The following is a 25,693-nucleotide window of genomic DNA, read 5'->3' on the forward strand; positions in this document are numbered from 1 at the left end:
AAACACCTAATGGAAAAAGCCATGAGGCTGCACTCATACCCCAGGCCGTGGGACCCCTCCTGTGTTTTGGCCTGACTCCACATGGAGTGCGCCTCCTGCCGTGAGGTCTGACTGAAGTGAAGGCGACACCCCCAGAGATCCCTCGGCAGGGTCTTCTCAGAACAACGGGGAGCATCCCCATAACCATGAGAGCAAATCCTCCTCCAAATCCACTTTGAAGAAGTCTGATTCGTCCCTGCCTAAATCAAGCTGGTCTTCAGAGTCAACCCAAGAGAACTTATGGCCCTGAGACTTAAACTGTCCCGGCAAGAGAGCCCACAAGTCTAAGGCTCCAGCAGTACCAACCATGATTCAAAGACAACCGTGCCTCCTCTACCATCTAAGCATGAAGTCCAGGATCCAATGGCACTGATGAGAGGTAGCCGTCTGCTAGTGATGGAACCAGCTCTATTGTGCTTGACTGGCGCACACTGGCTCCCTTGGTTCAGGCAGACAGGACCCCTCGTGCTCTGGGAAGAGCAGAATCTTGCGCTCCTTCTGAGGATGGCTTTTACTGTCCCGGTGTCCCAGTGTCTCCTTCCCCACCAGCTCCTTCTCCCACAAGTCACATCTCCCATTCCTTCCTCCAGTTATGACTTCCCTTCAGCAGGACCATCAGTGCCACCTGTGGACCCAGAATCTGCCTCTTCTTCCTTGGGAGACTGAGCCACCCTGTGAACCGTGCTTTTCCAGGCAAGGGAGCTGGATCAGTCTGCAATCATTCAATCTGAATTGTTGCTGGTGGTCCTGCTGAAGGGAATATTCATATCTGTAGACCTGGCGAGTGTCTTGGAGCCCAGGCCCCAGCCTGAGCAGGAACATCTACATGGCTGTTTGAGACCCCTAGTGTGAGCCTGGAACACGGCCTAGACCTCAGTTAGGTCGACGTAAGGCAGCTTACGGCAACCGAACTACGTGAGTGTCCGCACTGCAGTGGTGCTCTGCTGACTCAACTCCACCTCTGCTCTGTGAGAGACGTAGCGCTTCGGTCAATGTAGTTAGGGTGACTCCACTATGTTACTTATCTGCCCATTGGCTTGCCCGTAAGATGGATATTGCGCACGGCCAGCAGAAGGAGCATAGTGCGGATGTGAAACACCACTTTAATTACTAGGGTGGCTGTACGTCGACTTAACTCAAGTCGACTTAATTCTGTGGAGTAGACAAGCCCATAGTCAGTTGACCTGAGCTCTGAGACTCACTGCTGCAAGGTGTGTGTTTGCAGTGTAGACGTACCCTTAGTTTCAGCAATATATGGGAGGAAAGAAAAGACTCAGCTGCCCCAACTAGTGCATTGTGGGTACGTGGACCTACAAAAGTTGTTTAAAAAACCTGTTAGTGACTCTTCTTGCTACTTTTGATAGCTAATAAGAGACTGACAGTATATTCCCGCATCTCTGTCTGTCCAGCTTGGCTGGGCTGGTGCCAGTGCTAAGGGCTTCAGATATGGAAGGGGAGCTCTTCCATACCGTCATTGAAGGGGTGAGAGATGTTGGCTCTTTACCAAAGAGCTCGCTTCTCCAAAGTATGTGTTAGATATTGCAGCTAACTAGGGGCTAATAAAAACTGCCTGTCCAGCATTGTCATTAAAGATTCCTCTGCCTCCTCACAATTTACTAGTTTCCCAGGTACCAGTGATGTTCCAGGGCAAACAGGACCTGATTTTTGAATGTACAAATCAAGCACCCACCCTCCCATTTTGACAAAAATCTTTGGCCTCACTTCTCCATTATCCATTAAATAGAAGCAAAAAAGGGAACGGCCAGTTCTCCCCCTCCGTTGCCTTATCGCCTTTATTAGTCTGGTTAATCCAGCTTGTCTGCACCTAGTGGCAGTTGTGGTTCTTGGTTGCAAGTGCTCCAGTTTTCTTGGGATAAGATCGATTGGCTCTGGACTGTGCTGTCTGCCTCTGCAATTGCTGGTTCTTGCTGTCTTCTCTAGTTGAGTTTCGGAGATGGCCCTTGCTTGAAGCTGCAGAGGTTCAAAAACTTGCCCGTAGTTCAGAGCAATTCTTGCGGATATTGCAGCTGCGCGGGAAGGTGCTGCAAGATAACTGTAGAACAGCCTGGGGGCCATTGTACACATGGGAAAAGATCTACCGCAGAGCAAGTCTTTTAAAGGAAGTGGGAGAGCCGGTCCCCACTGGCCAGCCAGTGCTGCATTAAACCATGCTCGAGGAGGCTTTGTGCTAGAGGCTGTGATCAGGCTCCCAGGAGGTGTGGTTTGGAGTTGATTGATCAGGCCAGCTGCCTTCAGGAGCAGTGGGTAAGCCTGGCTCAGAGCGATCACATGCCAGTGTCCATCTCCCCAAATTTTGCCCATTTCTGGGGAGGAATGTCTGGGTCACTTCCTCCCTGCTGCTCCCCACCTCCCCGGTCAGCTGGGCCCCATCCTCCCTACTGCACTACTTTGTTCCCCAGTCAGCTGAACAAATGAAGGGCACAGAGAGGGGAATGATTTGCCCACGAGTTGGCTAGTGGGGGACATGGGTGTATGGTAGTATGAGTGTATGGGAGGGCAGTGGGGTAAGAGGGATGAATGGGTGGGCAGTGCCAGTTACGTTGCATGATCACAGCTTGTGGAATGGGATTTATGTGATGGGTCCTATTCCCTTCTGTTGCCACTAGTGGCCCATTTTCCCTGGTTGGGCTGCTGCGTTTAGGGTGATGGGAAGAAATGTTCAGGGGGTAGGATCTGGCTTTGGAAGCCCAGACAGTGGCTTTTCCCACTAGTTCCAGGTGCAGCTGGTTCTCTTCTTGGACCTCACTTGGTACAATCTCTCGAGAGCCAGGCCCTTCTCTCTCCAGAGTTTGCTAGTGAGCCCTGTATGTCTGTGTGCGCTCCATGCCCTGGAAACCAGGATTTCTTCTGAGTCACAGAAAGCAGGGGGTAGACTAGGCCCAGATATCTGGGATGAGGTGCTGTGTTGTGCACGTGTGGAGCCCCCTGCCCCACTAGCAGCCCCAGGGCCACGGTGGGGTACTCCATACTGGGGGTTAGCAGGAGCCAAGCCAAGTATGCATTTGCCTGGAGTTGCCCACTGAGTGCCCATGACTCCTGCTGGGGAAGGTGATCCACTCCACTTCCCCTCCACCCCCGTTTGCTCTCCTGGAGGAGACCATAGGGAGCTGTAAAGGACGAGCCCCGGCCATGGAATGGAATGTGCCATGCTGTAAAATGTAGGGCCCTGGCTGGCTGGCATACAAGCATCCCTGTCAGCAAACCCTGTCTCTGTGCCAGCTGTCCGGGGAGTCTGCAGGGGCGACAGTCATAGAAGGAACGATTATAGAAATGATGAAGGGCCCCGTTATTTGTACTGAGCTTCGATTCCCATCAGGCTGTCCATGTGGGGGTACGTGGCTAGCTCCAGGGGCTGGTACCTTTAGGGCTTTATCAGACAATGTCAGCTGCTGCGTTGCTTTCTTTTGAAATCTGCTGATCAGGCCCTAAGCCAGGGCTGTTATAACCAGCCGAGGAGAGGGCTGGGGGCTGTAGGGGCAAGTGCAGCGTTAAGGGTCTGCCCCCTGTTCCAATTCCAGTTTTTTAAAAAAAAAACTCTCCCTGGTCTGGGAGTGTATTTTAAAAAAAACAAAAAAAAACAAACCCACCCCAGCTTGCACAAGCCTGTTGCTGCTCAGTTCTTGCAGAGACCACCCAACTTCGGTATTCTCTTTGGCCCGCTCAGCTGCCCTTCAAGCTGTAAAGGGAGAGGGTACAGGTAAATTTAGCCCTGATGGTTTCTGATGAGCGCTGCACCCCTAGTTCATTGGAACTACTCGGCCTCCTGTCTTCAGGGAGGCAGCTGCCCCTGCCCCTAGCTGTGGGGGTTGCAGGGGGGAAAAGGGAGAAGGAGCCAGTCTAATTCCTGGAAGCTTGTATTCAGTAGTAGCCCTCTACCTCCCAGCTCCCTGCAGGAGCAAGGGGAGGTGCAGGGGGAGTTCCCGTTACAGCCACCTGCGCCGTCCATGCTCAGCCTCCCAAAGCGGCCAGGGCCCTGCATCTGCAAGGGGGAAGGGAGACTGGTGTTCCTAACCTACAAACCAAGCAGGAAAGCTGCCTGAGGGAGGGCTGCTCTCTTTAAACTCTGATCCCATCTGTCCTGAGATTAGGGCAGGCTGAGCCTGCTGCTCCGGGATGCAGCATTTGTGTGCTTAGGTCTCCTGGGAATGTTTTCAGCGTTAGCCACTGACGTGTGCTGTGGGGTGCAGCCAACCCCACGGGCCCCAGTCCCTGCGTTCCTGGATTGGCAGCTGGCCGAGGCCCATAGCCACAGGAGAAACGAAGACGTTGGGTAAAGGGAGCCTGCAGGGCAGTGACTGGGGCTGGGTCCAGTTGGAGGGCCTGTTCCCAGGCACCCTTCCTTTGGCACATGGCCTTACTGCAGTCAGTGATGTTCTGCACATGGGCAGGGTTTGTAGGACTGGCCCCTGGGAATTGAGGAAGGGGCACAATGGAAAGCATCATTAACGATGGCTCCAAATCTCAGTGAGGAGAGCCCAATGCAAAGGGAGCCGGAGAAACCAAAGATGGGCCCAGCAAAGAGCAGACACTTTGTACATGGTAGGTTGCAGGGCTTCTACTAGCAGGTCAGGCTTTTGTAGCAGATGTGGCCTGGCCACAGAGCTTCCTTCCCAGAGACACACCAGGTGGGTTCACCATAAGATCCTTTAATGCACTGCCAGGGATGGCTTTTGCGAGCAAACGGTGTGTTGTACATGGTGCAGCGTAGTGACTGTGCAGTGTATTCCTTCACTGATTCAATTTGGAAAGGGTTGTTCATGTACCTGGGAAGAAATGATCCCAACCAATCCGTGCGCCTGATGGGCGTGGTGATGGGGAAATTGGCGGTTCCTCTTTCCCCCCAACTAGGCCTGAGAGTGCACGGAGAAGGAGGCATTAGGCTGCAGTGGGATGGTGTGTACATCCAGAAAGCCGGAAGGGGTCAGTCACCCAGCCCCACTTGGTCCATCCCACCTGCAGGGCGAGGGCTGCATGTGCCAGACAATCTGTGTCTAGTTTGCTAAGGGCATGAGGGTGAGACACAGCTGCCCATGGTGTGGGAAAGCTCAAGGCCAGAGAGGGCTTGATTGTTTTTGTGGCAGCACTGGAGTAACGTAGCTTAAGTGAAGGATTGTTTAGGCGCGACACTGGGAAAAATCTCCCAATAGGAGCCCTGTGGAGTTATAAAAGTACATGGCTCTTCAGAAGTGCTGTATTGATAAACTGAGGAGTCTCCGAAAGGTGGCGTAAAGGCCCAGTGCTTGGGAATGTTAAGAGGTCTAGAAAAAGCACTGGGATGCTGGAAGGAACGGTCTGTGCTGGCCTCATGGAGGGAGACTAAGCGATCCCCTAGGCCAGAAGTACAGACGAGTCCAGACCAAACACTGCATGAGGAACGTCCAGAGTTGCCTCATCCCCCTCCTCTGGCTGGAGGCCCCTCACAATGCTCTGCTTTTCTTGAGCGGCTGCCAGAAATGTGTGTGTTATTCCCCTTCCCCCGGCTGCGGGAGACCACTGCCTCCCCTGGCTATCGGCTGGGTGGCAAGTGCCAGCTGAGAGACTTCCTTTCCCTCTGCTTTGGTTGACTGCTCCAGGGACCGAGGGGCTGCTGAGGGAAAGCAGAAAGTGTCAGTTGGGCTGGAGGCCCTGCCTGAGCAGTGGCAGATTTAGTCAGCGATCAGTTCCCTCTGTGCCACCTTTCAGGAGTCGTGGGAGTGAGGGGAGAGGAAGCTCAGTGTCTTGCCCTTCCGAACATGGACCTATGGATCCGAGACACCGGGCTTCCTGAGGGCCAGGAGATGTCTGCACAGGTGGGCTTGACAGAGCAGGTAGAAGTGATTTGAAGAAAGACCAGGCACATGGGGAACGTTGGCCCGGGAGCTGGTCCCCCGTAAGAGTCCCAGTGAAGGCGGGAGGGGGCAGTGGCGCCAAAGGGAATGGCCAGTGCTTTGTAGGTGATTTGCACTCTTGAACTTCCCACAGAAGAAGAGCAGGGTGGAAATGTGCAGGAGGAGGGGCCTTGGCAGCAATGTGTGGGGTGCAGTGAAAGGGCAAGGACCGCAGGCAGAGGACAAGGAGGTTGTTCCACCGGCTGAGAGGGGGACGTGGCGGCAGGCGGGCAGGAGAGATGTAGAGAAACACGAGCTGGTATTTAGCGAGTGCCTGTGAGCGATGGGGAAGGGAAGAGGAGTCCAAGATAAGCCCTGAGGTTTGATGCCGGGGTTTGGGGTTGTCATCGCTGGCTAGGCAGAAGGGCCGAGGGAGGCGGGGGGGAAGGAAAGACTCCTGTCAAATATCGTGGACCAAATTCTCCGTGGTGTCACTGCCCGAAGCCTGCATTGCATCAGGGTACGTACTGGCCTGGCAGACTTGGGGCTAGTACAGCGCCCAGGAGGAACGACTGGAATAATCTCCCTAGGGACACTTAAAGCTGCTGAGAGAAGATCCCGGCCGTCCCCCCCACCTCGCTGCCCTGCCCCCGCCCCCCATCTCGCACAAGCTTGCAGGCATCTCTGCTTGGGTGCTCCCTGGTCATACACTGGGCCTGGCTCCAGTGGCACCTGTAGAGATGCGACAAGGATCTGGCTCGCTCCAGCATGTCACCTCTTCTCACGTCCATTGCCACTGTCCGCTCCACCCTTCCTCTCCCCCGGGCCTTCGCTCTGACTTTCCTCTCCTCCTCCAGATCCACGCCTGCTTGCTAGGTCTCCCCACTTCTGTGTAATCTCTCTTTGATCCCCACCCCTTAGCCTCGCCCCGTCCTCCCTCTGCCCACGGCTCCCTCACCAGCTCCCCACACTTACATCTCCCCTCCAACTGCTCCTCTGGTAGGGTCGCCGTCCCACTCGCAGCTTTCCACTTCATCCTCTCCATCCTCCTTCAAAGGACTCCCTCCTCGCAGCTCTTCCTCCTCCCTAATCCCTGCATCCCCCCTCTCCTCAGCTCTTGGTCCGTGCCTGTCTGACTAGACACAGCTCTCTGGAGCAGGGAGCCCGTCTTGTCCACGTTTGCAAAGCACTGTGTAAACTCAGAGCCCTGTAACAATAAATATTGCGTTAGCAGGGCAGTGGTTCTCTACCCAGGCAGGGACGGCAGTCCCATGGAGTGGCTAGAGCACAGGACTGGGCATCAGAAGAAACAGGCTCTAACCCTGGCTCTGGGATATACTTGGGTAAATCACTCCGTGCCTAGGTCTCCTTATCTGTCAAATGGGGCTTGACGTGCTCCTTTGGGATCTGTGGACCCTGGGTAAGAGCCAAGGGCTATAAATGAATATTTAGGGTGTCTGGCCGCAGTCTGTATTCTGGAAACTCTTGCATGCAAATCTGTGCGGAGATGCAGCTCTGACCCAGCCAGGCAAGGTGATTGTTACCTTGAATTCCACTCACAGGGGCCGTGGAGCCCCTATAGGAGAGGCTATCCTGCTGGTCATGGAATAGGCTCTGAAAGGCTTTTCTGAACTACCTGTGATGACTATGGAGGCAGGATTGCCTTGTGAATAAGGCACTGGTCTGCGGCTCTAGTCCTGGCTGTGTGGGTGTGAGCTAGTCACTGAATCTTTGTGTCCCAAATCCTCCTGTGCACAATGGGGATAGTCCCCTGCCTGCCCAGGAACTACCCAGATAAGCCCTTGATGCTGCCGAGGAGTAGAGATGCTGCCTTCATGGGGCTACACCCCACAAAAACGTAGCTAAACTTCGTTTCTTGGAACTGCTTGTTCGGCCCCACCTGTCTGGCCATGGGCTACGGCCATTTCCAAGTGAAGCTAGGCCGTGCCTTGGGAATGGGAGGGATGCCCTTTTCCCCCATTGTGCAACAGTGCTTGGGGCAGGCTGGGCCAATGCTGGGGGAAGAACAAGTGAACAGTGCCCAGTATTTCTCAATGACCGGTCCATGGACCGGCACCGGTCCCTGTGATCTCCCAGACATCGTATAGGCAGCCAGTCCCTGGTATCAAAAAGGTTGAGGAAACACTGGTCTGGCCATCTTGCTTCAGCAGAAATGCAGCATGTAAACTGATAGGAATGTTTGCAGGAAATGAGTCTTAGATTAATAGCTTGGAATTTAGAGCGCAATTATCACTATCTGATGCAAACATCCTCGAAGCGGGGAGGTGACTTGGTTGTGGCAGCTTGTGCAGTGTGAGCCTGTGTGCGTGTGTGAGCACAACCTCCAGAAACAGGTGATTATAACCGAATTAGCCAAGTCCTCCCTTGGGGAGGTGGCGAATCCCAACCAGAGTTAGAGCTGCTTTTATTGGATGAAAGCCTATCCCAAATCACCCCAGGAGCTAGGGAGGAAACCCTGCACGTTTTACAGATGGGGGTGTAACAAGCCCCCACATGCAATTCAGCCACATGCTACAGAGAAGAGAAGGGGAGGTTATAAAGGAATAACACATGGAGGGGGAAGTACTTTCCAGTACACTCGAAGAAAAATGACCCATCTAGCATCCTGCAAAACGAACTGAACCAGGATAATTTGTCTTGTTTCTGCAGCCAAGACCGATAATCCTAAATCCGCTTCCCTCTGCACAGGCGTTTCCACTGGTGTCGTTCTGATTTTGAGAGAGATCTGGGTCTGCCCTGCACCCCTTGCCTGGCCGGGAAACTGCTTTCTAGAGCAGGCAGTTAACTCTGCTTTGCTTGGGGCAGCCCTGACTGCTCAGCTCTTTGCCTCAGCTGATCCTGGTAGCAATGTATCGGTTTCCCTGGCTCAGAGACCAGCCAGTCACACATGTCATGATGTCATGATGCTGAAAAGAGAGGCAACATCTGTTGTCAAATAGCATTTGGAGGACGCACTCCAACTGTGATGCAATCGTGGTTGTTTCTTCAGTGGAAACTTTGGGTTCAGTTTACAGAGTGTGATGCTTTGTGATGCGCTGTAGCTCCATGGAGAACCAAGTGTCTGTTTTTTAACCTTAAACTTAATCCAGTCCAACGTGCCTGCTTCGTATAAAAGTGTCAATGTTCTCACCTCCTAGCGACAGCCAACGTGACAGCCGCTTTCCCTGCTCAGGAATGAAGGGCTCAGATTTTTCTCACAAATAGCTGTATTCCTAATAGCGGTGTGACCTGCCGGTTGGGGTGAGCCTGGGGAGATTAACAAAGTACATTGTCTCGGGTTTAATTTACTGTTGATTCTGTAGATCTCGGGGAATGAGATCTGCAGACCTCCTTACACATTCATTGTAATGCCCCGTGTGCTGACATGCAATTTCCTGTCCAGGATACCCGCAGCCAGAAGTGACCTGGTATAAGGACGATGAAGAGATGGACCGATATTGCGGCTTGCCCAAGTATGAGATTTTCCACCATGGAAATCGCCATATCCTGCAGTTATACAAGTAAGAAAGAAAGCCAGAGAGTGTTTGTTTGAGTTTGATAGATGAATCCCTACCCATATAACTTGTTTGAACAGAGAGCACACGGACAGATCAAGCTGCGCTGAATAATCTGCTTCCAACTGTCTGAAGGCCAGTTTGAGAGAGGCACTTCTCAGTCCTGCCTTCCCTCACCCCCACCTCCCATTCTCAACCCTGAGCTTTGCGTGGCTACTCTGGCCATTGCTATGAGATGGTTACTGTCATCCGCAGTTTGCAACACCAGCTAACTGCCCATCACCTTGTTGCTAATGCCACCCCATTCTGGTTATTGTCACCCCTTTACTCCTCAGACCCCCATCCTGCCATCCCAGGGCATCAGCCAGAGCCCCCACTCCTGCGACCCTTCTCTAGTGCAATGCAGGAAGCAGCAGGTGGGAGAAAGGTCGGGGGTATTAATATCTTCAAAGTAGATAGACATGCTGCTACCAGAGTTAATCAGTCCACATGGTAGGAGGAGACCCTACGGACTGATGGGAGCCATGAGACGAAAAGGCAGAGGAGCTGCTTGTGAACAATAACGGTGAAGGCAGCCGATCAATCAGACAGGATGAGGCTGGAACGTCCCCTTAGGAGTGCCCCAGGGTGGCTTTTGGCAACCTTGGCGAGGCCACTGTCAACGGAGTGGTGAGGCCAGAATCCAGATGAGAAAGGGATCAGGAGATGAGCTGGACCAGAGGGCATTGAGGTAGTTGGGAATAACCTGCTGTTTTGTTCTAAGCAATACCCACAAAACATGCTCCAGCTGCTTTACACCAGTGCGTGGTGCTGCTCACAGCAGCCTCTATAGATGGTCAATTCATGGTCACGCAGACTCTGCTGTGTCTATGGACGTGGCTGGATTAAGGGATTGGCATGTTTTGCAGTCCCGGCTCTTAGTCACATGGTGGTTTAAAAACTATTTTTAGCCCAGCCAGCAGGTTGGGAGAAGGAAAGTCTTGGTATTCTCCCAGGTGCCACCTATTTGTGGCACCAAAATGAAGTTACACTCTGAGCAGATGGTGCAGTTCTTCATAAAATGGTTGCCCTCCCCCTTCCTTTCTGACACACTGATCAGCAATGAACTAACAACGCTGGCATTCAAATTACTGCAATTGGGCATGTGACTCAATACCTTACTGAGCTGCCTGGGGCAGGTCACACCTCTGAGCCATTGTTTCAGGCTCTCTGCATACTCAGGCAGCTGTTGCTGCATTGGTGATGCTCAGGTCACATTTTCCAGGTTTTCTTCACAACCGCCAGGGGTAGAAAGTTACTTCTTTAAAAATGAAAGCTGAGTTTCTGGATGGCAGATTCAGTGTACAGATTCAGTACATCCAAGCCCAATTGGAGTCTGGGATTGTGGCAACCAGAGGGAATGAATGAGATAGGTCAGTGTTTCAGGGTAGTTCATAGCCACTGATGCCAGCATGTGTTCTCCATAAAGCTCATAGCTACACCAGTGTACACTGACTTCCCAGTTACTCTGGATTTATACGAGCGTCACAGTAAACACGTGAACTTCTTCTTTAAGCAGATGCAGCCGTGTGTTCCACTTGGGCGTGTGCACTCCCAGCATGCTGGCGCTAGAGAACTTGGCCTAGCAGTACCTGCAGAGGGATGGCACTTGTGCCTCATGGCTGTAGCTCCTTCCCAGGCGATATGAGACTGCCCTGCCCTGCCCTGCCCCCCCTCAGTTCCTTCTTACTGCCTGTGGCTGGAGTTGGAGCTCTGTGTGGTTTTCACCTTGCAATCTTCTGTGCAGTGGCTTTTCTAGCTGAATATCATTAATCACTACCCTTAGAATAGTGTTAGACAGCTGCAGTTTGTGTTTTCCTGGTGATGCCCTCACCAGGGTGCAAGTATTGTCCATCGTGTGGGGGAACAATGCCCAGCAACGAGCCCCACACACAGTGTTTGCCCATGTCAAGCAGCGAGGTTTGATCTGCAGATCATTCACCAAATGGACTCGTGGACTTTGTCCCTCCGGCATTGGGGCCCTCATCAGATCAGAGGTCGCCCTCCCCCGCCCTCTTCAGGGACCCTCTCAGAAGAGCCTGGTACTTGAGCAGGTCCATTTTCTGCTGGCATTGGGATCGGTGGAGGAGTTCCCCCAGCACCCCAGGGTCATGACTTCTATTCCCAGTACTCTGATGCCCAAATCCAAAGGAGGGGTCAGACCCATCCTCAATCTTTGTGGCCTTAACAAGTCTATCAGATACATGAGGTTCTGAATGGACAGTGTCAGCTATTCTCCCCTCCTTGTCTCAGAATGACTGGCTTGCTGCCCTGGACCTTTATGGGACACCTACTTTCATGTGGTGATTTTGCTGGGTCACAAAGTTCCTTTAGTTTGTCCTGGCAGAGCGTCCTTTTCAGTACATGGTAAAAGGTACATTCAGCCTTTCTTCTGCTCCCTGGGCTTTTATCGGCTGCATTGTGGATTCCTTTCTTCCTAAGATATGAGGACATCTTCCTATATCTGGAGAACTGGTTACTATGGGACAGGTCCATAGAGGAAACTCTTGCTCATGTCAACGCTACATTGCACATGCTTGTCCATCTGGGTCTCATCCTAAATACTGGGAAGTCAGCTTTGCTTCCCACTCAGAAAATTGAGTTCATTGGGGTCCTAACAGATTCTGTGAGTTTGAGAGCGTTTCTGCCAATAGACTGTTTTCAGGCGGCTCACCACCTTGGCTTCAGTCTGCGGTCTCAGCCTTCCACAACAGTTTGGATATACCTGAGGCTCTTGGCCCACATGTCTCCTTGCACCACAGGTGGTCCAGTTTGCAAGGTTGCACCTTCGCCCCCTCCAAAGATTGTTCAGGACAGTTTACCATCTGACTCTTCACTCCTTGGACAGATTGGTCCATCTTCCTCAACTCGTCCTGGACTCCGGGCAGTGATGAATGCATCCAGACAGTGTTAGCCAGGGCTTTCCCCTTGTGCGGCCCTTGCCAACCTGATCTGTTTGCTGAAAATCCATGGTCTGTGGTCAGAACTGGTGTCCTTTGTGCAGATGAACGTGCTGGAGCTTTGGGCCATCTACAGTGTGTGTCATGTTTTTGTGGACCATCTCAAGGCGTGGTTCACATACTTGCCGATAATATCACTGCAGTGTATTATGTGAACAAGCAAGAGGAGCAGGCTCCAAGATGGTCTGCCTAGAGGGGATCCAATTCTGGCAGCTCAGAATTGAGAACATTACTCTGTTAGCCGACCATTTGCCAGGGGTCTAGAATCATCTCCTGGACCTTCTCGGCAAGAAGTTTTCCCTCAATGTCCTCCAGGTCATCTTCACAGCTTGGAGTGTCCCAGCAATTGACCTGATTGCTACGAGAGACATCAGGAAATGCCATTTGTTCTGCTCTCGAATGGGGTCTCAGTCCTGGCTTTCTGTCTGACACTTTCCATCTCAGCTGGCAGTCAGCTCTCCTGTATGCTTCCCCCCCAATCATTGGGCAAGCTCATTCTCCTTCCCCTGACATGGCTAAGACAGTGCTGATTCTCCAACCTTCTTGCACCGTCAGTTCAGCTTCCCATACTGCTTCCTCTTCATCCTGATCTCCTCACTCAGAATCATGGCCACACCTTGCCTCCCATGCTCAGCTCCTTGATCTCAACGTGGCAGCTGAATGAGGAGGAAGAGAGACTTCTATCCAGAACACCTTGGAGTACCTGCTGGACATCAGTCATCAGGACTTGTGCTTGGTTCATTGAAAGTGCATCTGACAGCGATATCAGCATTTCATCTCCCCTTGCAGGGAAGATCAGTCTTCTCCAATGCCACAGTAGCAAGATTCTTAAGAGTTTCTTAGTCTCCATCATCCAGTCAGAGAGCTGGTTCCTTTGTGGGACTTTAACATGGTCCTAGTGGCTTTGATGGGACCTCCATTCAAGCCCCAGGCATCTTGTCCCTTTCCGCTTTGCTTTTGTTTCAGAAGACTGCATTCCTGGCAGCGATAACATCTGTAGGAGACTGTGAGAGTTTCAGGCTCTGAGGGCAGCGGTTTCTCATTTTCATATGAACCCGGCAGTGTATTTACCTGTGGGTTTTTTCCTAGGTCACAGTGTCTCCATACATTAGACACAGCTAAACCGTTTCGTGCTTTGCCTCCTCTGTTGGTGTCTCATGCAGACTGTACGAGGGACAGGAGGTCACTTCAAAGACGATCTCTAAATGGACAACATCCTGTATCAAGAAATAGCCTTGGCTACGCCGCCTCAGAAGGTGTGAGCTCATTCTGAGAGCACAAGCAACGTCCATAGCGTTCCTCTGTGACATCCCAATCCTGGCCATGGACAGGTCTGCCGCGTGGCCATCCATACCACCATGCCATCACCGCACCTTCCAGGGCAGATACAAGTTTTGGTAGGGTGATCCTGCTGTCCTTGTTTAGATGGCCTCCCACTCGGGGAGGCCCTGCGTGTGAGTCACCTCCGTGGAATACACAGCTGCATCTACTCAGCGATGAAGAAACACTTACTTACCGTGACTGTGGCTCTTCAAGAGGTGACGCACACGTGTATTCCATGACCACCCTCTGTCTCCTCTGCATCGGAGTCTGGTCTCTGGGTGTTCAGTGCGAAGCAACCAAGGGGGGTCAGAGTGGCACTGCCTCCGACAGCTAGGGGAGGGGCTATGGCCATGAGCGCCATCTTCTATGGGTACTGCTAGGCTCCAGCGTGCTGGGTGCGTGCACACCTAAGTGGACTACACATCTGCATTGCATCTCAAAGCACCACAGTCACAGGAAGTAACTGCCCCATCTCGCAGAAGCAGGAAGCCTGGTAGATCTCTGTTGGCGAGGAGAAGTAGAGCTATAATGGCAGCGATATTGTGTGGTAGTGTCTGTTGTGTTAATCTCAAAGGAAGTTGTGGGCCCAGAGAAGCAAAGGTGTAAACACGGCCCTTTCATGGTCCAGCATTAAACCAGGCGCAGGGTTACGGAATACAGAGACCTCTGCCTGGTGGTGCACTACGAATCTTTTTAACCTGTTAGTAAAGATACAGAAAAAGAAGGGGGAGGGAGGGAACAGTGTGATAATTTGAAAGGTAAAGTATCCAGTAGGACTTTCATTTGAATGATCTTCCTTGCACCCTTGAGCTGTAGAAAGCTTTTAGAAGGTCACCCACCCCTGGCTGGCCATGTTTTACATGGTGTTAGAGATGGCTATAACCGTCCTCTTTTTGGGGGGAAAGAAAAGAAGTTAGTTGAGATGGGCTGTAGCTGTTGTGGTTAAAGTCTGATCTTTCTTCCTGGAAGATAAAACAAGACAAATACATGAAAGAGCAGAGAAAAGAACAGCAAAGAGCGAGAACACAGCTTTTGTTTGGGGGAGGGGGACTGACTTGTAATTGTCACCTCGGTTGGGAAACACCGGCCCAGCACATGATCTGATCAGCCACCCTGAGACCTAGCAAACTTGTACCAGCATCTGCCTGCTTAGAGCAGGGGTTCGTGACCTTTTTTTAAATTCCCTCCTCCCCAACACTTTAGACATTTTTTTTACGTGGAGCATCCCATGCCTCCCTCCCACCAGTATTGAGACTGATCCTGCCACCCCGTGTGCCAGCTCACATCCTCACTCCTATTTGGCCCAGGATTTTGTGATGGGGTGTGAGTTTTTGAGGAGAGGGGGGTTGGTGTGTCAGGGAGGTGGGTGGCAGGAGGAGACTTTCTGGGTTGGGGCCTGTGGATTTGTGTGGGGAGGGTGGATTTATGTGGGGAGGGTAGCAGGGGTTTGGATGGGATTAAGCAGGGGCATCTGAGGATTGGATGGGGGCAATGGAGCAGGAGTTTGAGGGGAGGCAGATGGGAGTTGTGGGAGGGACAGGGCAGAGGTACTGGGAGGGCAGGGAGCTGTGTGGTTGTGCTGCTGGCCACAGCTGGCTGTGGCTGGCTCCTGCCTCTGCTGCCCCTTCCCCCCTCCTCTCCTCCCTTTGTGCTCACAGGTCCTTGGGAGGGACGGACCCACCACCACCACACCAGGGATGGAGCTGGTGTGCTGGGTTCTGGAGGGACTCTGCCCTCTATGTTGCCGCCTGCCACTGGGCGCTGGGGACTCTTCTGGCTCAGCCCTGAGCTGGCCCTGGCACCACTGGATGTGGGGCTATGCCTGCTGAGCTGGGCGGTGCATGCCGGCAGTGGGGTGGCTTAGATTTGGGGGAACTGAGCCTCTCCAGCCCTAGCCCCTGTTACCTATGCTACCCCTCCATCACTACAGAGGGGCAGCCAGGCCAAATTTGAGCAGCATTGCGACCTTGTGGGCCAGGTTGCAAAGCCATTTACTGGCTTGGTTCACCACATGCAACTAGAATGCTTGACACCCAGTGCCCCCCAGTTGAGAACCGATGGTTTAGGGCATTGCCTTTCTGCCACAGACTGACAGTAGTGTTAGAAAATATAATCTGGGCTGGCTAAGCCAGACTCTTGTTAGTTAGAAGGCAAAAGGACAGGGGTAGGAAAGATAAGAAATAAAGTGGGGAAGGAAAAAAGAGACACAAGAGAAGGGGTGATAGCAGGAACCAAGCAGTGTTCAGGATTTAGCCAGAGCTGGTGGAGGTGGTGACATCCATATGGGTCCCTCTGGCCTGCTCTGGTGAAGATGACAAAAGCCCAGCAGCGTCATGGTGGGTCTCAGGAGATCGTGAAGCTCACTCCTTTTGGCTCACCTGTCTCCGAGCCAGCCAGCTGATTCTTCATGAGACCCCCAAAAGGAGTGATGGGTGGAATAGCCCAGCCCCTCATTATTTTATCCATCCGGTAGGCCTCATTTACAGTGCACCAATTTTGATTCATGGATTTCCAGTCCCACCCTCCTCTTGTTTACCAGACCTGATTTTAACAGTCCTTGATGCATCAGGCCATTTTGTTGGGCACCTTCAGTCTCCCTTTCGTACCTTTTCCCGTCCGCGTTTGTTGGTCTAAGTGACTGGAACGTTGTAGCTATCCACTTTCCCACGGTTAGGCTCGTAAATGAGCTGAGCAGGCCTCCTTATTACAGCCGGCCGAGGTGTGTCTCAAATAGCTGTTGGGCGCAGGCAAGTGAGGTGGGGTGGAGTTGGGGGAGAGATCTCCTCAGACTGGCTTCCTGTGGGTAGAAGGGAGGGCTGAAGGAAGAAATTCAAGAAGCAGAGTTGGATGGAGTGTTTCAGAGCCTGAGAGAAGAATTCTGGATGAGGATTGCTTGATGGGGCTGGAATCAGTTGAATTCTAGGTGCTAGCCTTTCCTTCTTCACCACAGTCCTCTCCAGTGTAGGCCAATGCCAATATTTCAGCCTGTGCCTCCTGCATGTGGAAACTGGGGATCTGATGATGACTGCCTTGCATGTGTTCGGGAGTCTCTTGCCAAGGCACCTGCTCGAGGGGCAGCCGTCCATTCTCTTGTTGCTAGTGCTCTGGGAACATTGGGTGTGGAGAAAGCAGGCCAGCCCTGACGCTGGCACACCAGACCCAGATGGGTATCTGGGCATCTGTGTCTTCACCCCTGTGCGTTTGCCCGCACCTGTAGCGCAAGAAGGGTAGGGTGCACGGCTCCACCACTAGAGCTGATGAATCTGTGCCTCCAAGTATGCTTGTCTGGGCAGCGCCCTCCAGCCAGCTGTGGCTGAGAGCCATTGGGAGTGTCTCAGCTGGCCAGGAAAACTCCGTGTGAGTGTAACTCTCACGTCAGCCAAACCGTCACCACTTCTGCGGGTGGATTTTTCTTAGTCTTTTTACTTTAACTGTGGCTGGAAGGGCCTAGAGCCGAGCTAATAAATCCCTGGCAGTTTCACAAGCACTTGGGTTTCTGTGAGACTCGGCCGTACTTGAGCCCTTAGTATTTGTGAAGTCAGAAGGCTTTGAGGCTGCAGTGCAGGATTCAGCTGAGTACCTGTGTTCAGCATTAAATACACGTGTCCAACTCATCAGTGACCAACTACAAGCTCAGATGCCAACCGGTCCTATATCCCCTGAGCCATTTCTGTAGGCAACCATTTGTTCACCTGCCCAATATTTTCACACTGCCAAAAGACTTGAAAATAACAGTGATACCAAAATATCCCCAATTTCCTGAGTGTTGTACTTGGTGGCTACTCTTTGACCAACTGTAGAAAGGACTCTTCTCCTGAACTGTTCTCACTGGTGTGTGTGTGTGTGGTGGTGGGGGGGGGGCGAGGTGTATTCAGGTGTGTGCCTTGAGGGGGATGGGTGTGTCTCACCGTGTTTTTGGTCACCAGATGCAGAGAGGACGATGCGGCCATTTACCAGGCCTCTGCTAGGAATATCAAAGGCATCGTGTCCTGCTCCGGTGTCCTGGAAGTAGGAACCATGACGGAGTATAAAATACATCAGAGGTGGTTTGCCAAACTCAAGGAAAAGGCCGAAGCAAAATTACGTGAGATAGAGCAGAGCAGAAAACGAGGGAAAGAAAACATGGAGGGGGAGAAGCTGAGAACGAGCCCTGATAGATTCCAGCGGAAGCGCCGGCTGACGGGGGATCTGAACATGCGATCAGGTGCCTCCCTCTGGGAGAAGGAAGATGTAGCAAAGGTACATGTTGCGGATCCCAAGTCAAGATTACAGGAAGATGTTGCTGAGTCCAAGGAGCCGTCCTTAAATGCAACAGCTGGATTTTCAAACAACTTCATAACAAGGCCTCTTGAAGCAGAAGTGACCACCAATGGAGACTCCTCTTTGGAAAGCGGGGAGGAAAATGGAAATAGCTTTTTCACATACATCTATGAGACAGTGGAGGAAATAACTACTAAGCCCACCACCAAAGAGTCCTCTGCGAAGAAGAAGAAGAAAGGGGAAGAGCCTGCTCCCCTCTCAGCAGCAAAATGTGAAGTTTCAAGTCAAGAAAATGGGCTGATAGAGAGCAAAAACCTCTCCCAAAGTCAAAGAAATGCCCCTTCCATCGCCCTGCTGGGGAGCACACAGTCAGGAGCCGCAAACAGTCAGCTGACGGGAGCCATTCCAGAATTCAAAGATGCTGAATCTGGCCAACCGCAGCAACCACGCTCCCTGCCTTCCAGGGGTGACACTTGCCTCTCTTTGACAGATACGTATCCTGATAGCAGAGCAAAGCCTGTCATGGAAGAGAAGATGCCGCAAGCCCCAGAAGAAGCCAAGAACAGAGTTGAGCTTCAATCTCTGGCCGGGAGCATTAACCGGCAAAGAGGGACTCCTCCACCAGCGTCCAAGGTGTTCTCAGCAGGGGCTGTTGCAGGTACAGAGCAGAAAGGCCAACCTGTGGAACAGAAGCTGCCAGGGGATGAGGCCATAGATACAAAGGTAACCAAAAAGGAAAATGAACCCCCTGGGGATTTTAACAAGAAAACAGTTGAGGGCCCTAGCTGGACTGTGGAGCCAAGCACGGAGATGCAGCACTCCCTCCTAATGGGGAATGCGTCAGGGACTTCGTGCATTTCCTTGGGCAAAAACATCCCAGAAACAGACTTGCTGGACTCTGTACAATCTAACACCAAGCAGCCCCTTCAGCCTACTGCCCCATCACTGAATCACGTAGCCCCGCGCCTGGATTTGTCCCAGCTTAGACAGGAGACAGGAGGAAGTTTGCATCAGCTCTTGGAAGAACAGGTGGTCTTCAAAGAGCCTTGTGAGGTACTGTAAGTTCTATTTTCTTTTTTTTAAGACTGACCTCAGGCAAATGTTTCCAAATCAGTTAAGCGGTGAGCACAGATCACCCTTAGTTGCCGTTTATAGCCGGGAATGCTGAATGTCTATGACAAGCAGAGAGTATGATGACATCTGTTCAGTTTAGCAATGAGCCTAGGCTTCTAAGTGGCACATTCAGTAAGTCTTTATGTAAATGAAAACCAGACATGCCAGGTAGGCTTTGAACTTCACTGGGCAGCAGCAGGAATTTTGTTTACGGCGAAACGTACATACAGTAGATGTGTCCGGTTTTTTGGCTCCCTCTGTCCTGCTGGGACGGTGCTGTAGGTGAGTTGGTGTGCTGGCGGCTGAGTCGGAGTGCAGCATCTGTTCCTGACTGTCACCAGTTCTTTTCAGTTCATGTCTATTTTTGTCACTTAATCTGAAGTGGTTTCCATGAAATGCAGGATTGGGCTGGAGGTTGCATGGCTCCTTATTAAAAGGTTTCATGGCCCAGGATACTATGATCAGTGCACTTGTGGGATTTGACATGTGAACAATGTCAATGTGCAGGGGGGTCATTCCAGTAAGATCTAGATGGATAAAGAGACAAAGCTGAGGCCCCACTGCCAGGAGAATAGAGAGCTGCAGGTGCATGTCCATTCAGTCTCCCTGCTCCAGCTACCCCAGAAGGTTGGAAAAAGCCCAGACTTCCCAGTTAGAGAGCACTGTGGCATCTGTGACCACGCTTTTGCTTTCTGAAACCACTTGTATACTGTGTTGTTACTACCCCAGCAAAGATGAATTCCATATCTCGGAGGGTGGGTTACTCTTGCATGGGCATAGCCGAATTCACAGAGCCATGGGATAGCTGTCTCTCGGATCGCATTTCACAGGTAATGCAGTACATCCACTGACCGGGATGGGAAGCTGGCGCCACCAGGTGTTCCAGTGAAATGGATGCAAGCATTTCCTGAGGCTGGCCACTTGCCTTCCTCATATAGATTTCCATCAGATGTGCAGCCATAGCAGGGAGCACAGCTTTGTAATGTTTGTCTACACTGGAAGATGCATCCTCTTAGGGCGGGTCTACACTACCGACTTTTGTCGACCAAAGTCAGCTTTTTGCGCCAAAACAGTGATGGTGCACACACTGCAATCCCCTCCTCCCCCCGCTTGCCCGCCGACCCAACTCCCCTGATTTTTGCAACAAAATCTAACCACCTCAGCGAGAGGCGTAGAGCTTTTTGCGCCAAACTTTTAGCGACCGCAACCAAGCATGGTGTCTACACTGGTATGTCGCAATAAATGACCTTCAGGAGGTGTCCCACAATGCCCATCCTGACTGCTCTGGCCATCAGTTTGAACTCTGCTGCCCTGCAGCCCTCTGCCTCTCCCCCTTTCAAGTCCTAGGAATTTTTTTTAATTCCACATCCTGCTTCCTCCGTGTGGAGAGCTCACATTGCATCTTCACAGCTGACCATGGCAGCTCCACATACCAAATGCTCTCCTGCTTGGAGCACACCGGAGTTTCTGGATCTGATCCGCATTTGGGGAAAGGAGGTTGTGCAATCCCAGCTCTGGTCCAACCAAAGGATCTTTGATATATCTGGTCAGATTTCTCGTGGCAGAGAAGGGCTGCGAATGGGACACGCTGCAGCGCCATGTGAAAATCAAGGAGCTGCAGTTTGACTCCCTAGCCTTTTGGTACCCTAACAGTGGCTCTGGTGCAAAGCCATAGACCTGCTGTTTGTATAAGGAGCTGGAAGCCATCATCAGCGGCGACTCCCCCACCACCACCAGGAGACCCATGGATACCTCCACTGGCCCGGAGCCAGCAGACACTGGACCCGACCCTGATGAAGTCATGGACGAGGAGGTCAAGTTGGAGGACGATGCAGAGCAGGGGGCCTGGGTGGTTTGGTGACATGGAGAGCCAGGACCTCTACTTACCCCAGGAGGATTGGAGCCAGTCTCAGCCCTCCAGCTCTGGGGTGCAGGATGCAGGAGAGGGGAGCTCAAGTAAATAATTTTTTTGAGCTGATGCTGCTCAGTTACATGAGGTACAGCTGTCCTTTGCTTTCTTGCATTATACAGCTGGTTGAAGGGATAGAAATGCACAAGAGTAGCTGTGTTTGCATGTGCTTCCCATTGCCCTGTGCAGCTAGGCAGTGTGGCAGAAAAGTGTGTTAGTGCACACCAAGATTTCATGGGAATCTTTCAGACAGATCATTAGGAAACTTTCCTGGAGGTACTCACTAATCCTCTGCCAGAGATTCCTCAGCAGAGCACTTTTGTTTCTTCTCCTATTGTAGGAAACTTTCCTGCACCAATCAGCAATCACTTGTGCAGGGAGCAAAGCGGCATACAGCTGAGCAGCTGTTTGAAGCTGCTTGCTTGGAGATGTCCCCTAGCATCCCTGCTTACTCTCAAGAGTGATATATTGGCTTCTATGGCCCCTGCCTATGGAAAATGGTGGCACAATTTGAAATTTTTCCCTACGTACCTGCATCACTACCCCCAAAAAACCACTCAGAATCCTTTCTCTAGCTTGTGTCCCCTCCCCTGGGCACAACTCACCATGCCTGGATTGATCATCAAGCTCTGTGCTTGGCAGAAGACAGTGAGAGAGCTGTATTTTACAGTAATGAATAAATGCTGTTAGTGCACTGACAGTCGTGCTTCTGTTCATTGTTTACCATGCTTCTACAGATGTGCCCTTCAGGGGAAACCTCTCCACACTTGCTGAGCGCCTGCGGCTGATTAAAACAAAATACAATAAAAAACCATGGAGGAGCAAAGAGGAGATGTTCCAAGAACTCCTCCAGCCCTCTGAGGTGGGGGGAAAAAAAGAAAAAAGGGCGTGGGGCACATTGTCTGAAAATCAAACAACTGATAGGCAGGAGAGGAGGGAAAACCAGCAGTGAGGGATAGCAGGTCACAAGTGCATGATAAAAGCCAAGGAATAGCAAACAGAGCTGCTAAAGTCACTCATAATGCTGCAGACTGAATTGAGGCATGCTCACCCCCTCCCCCCTTGCAGCTAATACAGAACTGCTTTTCCATGCCTTCCTCAAACTCCACCCACACATTCTGCCAAACGCCGGGCTCGTCTTGGTATCCCGTTCATTCCACCCCTTCAGACAGCTTCCAGAACAATAGCTGGATTTACACCTGCTGTCATAGCTCACACTCCCCCTCACTACTTTCTCCCTTCCAGCCCAGCTTTTTGTGTGTTGAACTATTTATTTAATAAAGACATTCTCTGTGAAGAATAAGCAGTCCTTATTTGTCTCTTGTACACAATGGTTGTAGCTCATATTTGATACACAGTGCAAGCTGGCTAGCAGTCATAGCATGGCACAGTGCTGTTTACAAAGACACCTTATTAGTGTTCATTGTCAAAATGGTTTGTGCCCCTCTAATAGCCCTGACATCTGGTTATTCCTACTCAGCCACCAGGCAATCCAGCTCTGCACTACACCCACTTGGAAACTTTTTCATCCTTAGCTTCACAAATATTATGAAGCACACAGCAGGTGGCTATAACCACAGGAATATTTTCCTCATTTAGGCCTAACCGGCCATAAAGGCATCGCCAGCAAGCTTTTAATTGGTCGAACATACATTCAAGGGTCATTGAGCACCTGCTCAACCTGTTGTTGAAGCACTCCTTGCTGCCATATAAGGCTTCATGAGCCATGGCAAAAAGGGGCAGGCTGGGTCTCCCAGGATCACTATGGGCATTTCAACATCCCCCTTTGGAATCTTTTGGTCTGGAAAGAAAGTCCCTGTTCGTAGCCTTTTGTATGGGCCAGTGTTCCTGAAGATGCATGCCTCATGCACCTTCCATGGCCAACCGGTGTTGATATCAGTGAAACGCCCATGGTGATCTACAAGCACCTGCAGTACCATAGAAACATACCCTTTTCTGTTAATGTACTCCATTGCAAGATGGTCCGGGGCCAAAATTGTACCCTGCCACAGTTAGGGAAGCCCATTGCTGCAAAGCCATCCACTATTTCCTGCATATTTCCAAGACTCACAGTCCTTTGTAGCAGAATGTGATTAATGGTCCCGCACACATGCAATAACCTAGTGCCAATGGTGGACTTCCCAACTCCAAACTGATTAGCGAGCAACTGGTAGCAGACTGGAGTTGCCATCTTATCCACACACAGATCACCCTGTGCTTCTCCATCGAGAGGGCAGATCTCATTTCTGTGTCCTTGCACCACAGGGCAGGGGCGAGCTCCGCACAGAGTTCCATGAAGATGGCTTTGCGCATTCGAAAGTTCTGAAGCCACTGCCCGTCATCCCAGACCTGCAAAATGATGAGATCCCACTGCTCAGTGCTTGTTTCATGCACCCAAAAGCAATGTGCACGAAGTGCAGATGCTCCGTGAATGCAAACAGAAATCTGGCATTGTTTGTTTGCATGGTAGATCAGGCTGTTCTGTGTGAGAGCTCATAATCTACTGCAGAACACTGATGACAATAGATTGCACAGTGGGCAGCTCTGCTCTCATGATCGATGCTAGAGCACCAGCTGTGGACGTGCTTTGGTGACACAATGAGTGCTGTGTGGACAGGCACAAGCGTTGTAATTACAGTGCTTTTTGATCATCGCTGTCACTTGCATCAGCAACACTGAGTGCAGACAAACATACTCTCCAACGAACACATTGACAAATACCATTTCACACCTAGTGCAGACAAAGGGTCATGTTTGAAATGCTAGCTGGTCCTAGTTAATGCTATTGCAGGAGCCCAGGCTCAAATATGACAAGTGAAGGCATTTCTAAGCATGTTAAGCTCATCTGCACTGGGTACTAGGTATTTAAAATGTGTTAATTGAATGTCCTGGGAAATCTTTCCCGTGGGCTGGACAGGGCCTTAGTGCAGATGCTTTCTGGGCTCCTACCCCCACTTCAGCACCATCTCAAATAGATTCCCTCAGAGCAGGGGTTAGTTGTAGTGGGGAAATTTTTGTAGAAATTTCCTACTGAGCCAAAGCCTGATCCACTTCACACTCAAGGGTCAGAGGATAAATTGGTTGTGAATTAACTACGTCTTCGCTCTGCCCACAGTGTAATGCCAGCAAATAGCAACTGCTCTTGCTACAGTACATATAGCAGACGTTAATTATATTTGCTGTGGAGCATCTTTAGAAAACTCAACATTGTCAAGGATTTTGTAATCCGCTGACGTTACGTGGAATTTGTGCTCCATCTCCTGGCCTTGGCACTATCACACTGTGGTGAAATGGTTAAGCTCTGGGAGTATGGTGTATATTGAAGCACATACAAGGCATCTCCTTTCTATGAGATGTTGCAGGTTCTGTGAGGTTTACTAGCTCTCAATCCCTTGACAGGGGCTAGAGGGAGATCTGCTCCTGTCTCCTGGATTACATCTACTACTGCACCCTGACTGTAACTGTCCCTGTGCTGTCCTGCATGTCTGCCTGCCTCAGGGATCTCTCCTCCAGGGTATCCGGCTGCCAGCATGTCAAACTGAGCTCCTCTTCACTCATCCAAACCCACCCCTCCCCTCCATCACTCTGACTCCATCATCTTCTGGGTCACCCAGGCTTGCAATTTGGGGTCACATGAGTTGTCTCCTCCCTCATCCATGCCTTTGCCAAAGCCTGCCAGTTCTTCCTCTGTGACACCACCATGATTGATTCATTCCTCTCCAGCCCCATCTCCAATAGTCCACGTCTTGCCCATCTCTCTCACCTCAAAGATTGTATCTACCGTAAGAAGAGTCTGACCGAGAGAGGACTGGAAAGAGACTATACTTTATTTCCTGGTCCCAGTCACATGATCTGATTGGGATGACAAGATTAGTATCCCATCTGATGACAGGGTCTGTATCCATGGTTTCCAGGAGTCACGGTTTCATCTCTCCCATTTTTCTTTTATTGAAATAAATAAACACGCTAACTAAAATAGCCACAAACCAGCAAATACTTAAGGGCTAACACTAGTGATTGCATCCGAGCCTCCATGGCTTCCCCCCTGCAAGGACTTTTTTGGGCTTAGGTGAATTCACTCCCTGAATCCTGTATTTGCTGTTCTTCGTTGCCAGTGACTGGCCCGGCATGCTACTGCTCTCAGTACACCAGCACTGTCAGTCATACTCCGGGTGTCCTCAAGAAACAGAGCCAGTGTCCTCCTGGGTTTTGTTTAGAGATGTTCTGTTGCTCCTTCAGGTCTGACCCTCCAGGGTGGCTGTGATGGAGATGGCAGAGATGGTTATTTTGTCACAGGGCCAGGTGTTTTCTTTTTGGAATCTTAACGTTCTCTTCCCCTTTGCATGGGGGGCACCTGTTGCAACATTTCTTCTGGGCCAGTTTCCTAGTTCCTCTTTTGTAACTGCTTAGGGGCCTGACTACACTTGAAGCTGGGTGTGTGGTTCCCAGCTTGAGGAAACATACCTGCACTCGCTCTCATCAGGCTCGCGCACTAAAAATAGCATGTAGCTATGGGTGGTGGGAGGGACTCGCTACCCTGAGTACATGCCCATCAGAGCCCATGTGCCCATCAGAGCCACTCGTGCTGCCGTGGCTACCTTCTATTTTTGACATGCTAGCCAGATGAGAGCTAGCCCAAGTATGCCTCCTTGAGGCAGGAATCACCGCCCAGCTCCAAGGGTAGATGTTCCCCTGGATCAATGGCCT

At 51.3% G+C, this 25,693-nt stretch overlaps 1 protein-coding gene across 5 annotated transcripts in view; it reads left to right on the forward strand.

Annotated features, from left to right (window-relative positions):
- The window catches only part of ALPK3 (alpha kinase 3), a 66,290-nt gene that overhangs the window by 20,949 nt on the left and 19,648 nt on the right, over positions 1-25,693 (forward strand). For 4 of the 5 annotated variants that reach the window (XM_067556042.1, XM_067556043.1, XM_067556046.1 and 1 more), the window contains 2 exons: positions 9,271-9,388; positions 17,631-19,017. In XM_067556042.1, the coding sequence (XP_067412143.1) occupies positions 9,271-9,388; positions 17,631-19,017 (1,505 nt within the window). The remainder of the gene's footprint in view (positions 1-9,270; positions 9,389-17,630; positions 19,018-25,693) is intronic. The other variant, XM_067556044.1, reaches the window with a different exon arrangement.

Source organism: Emydura macquarii, unplaced genomic scaffold, assembly GCF_026122565.2.
Source record: "Emydura macquarii macquarii isolate MOO-44397 ecotype Brisbane River unplaced genomic scaffold, CSIRO-AGI_Emac_v2 contig_1644, whole genome shotgun sequence".
NCBI lineage: Eukaryota > Metazoa > Chordata > Testudines > Chelidae > Emydura > Emydura macquarii.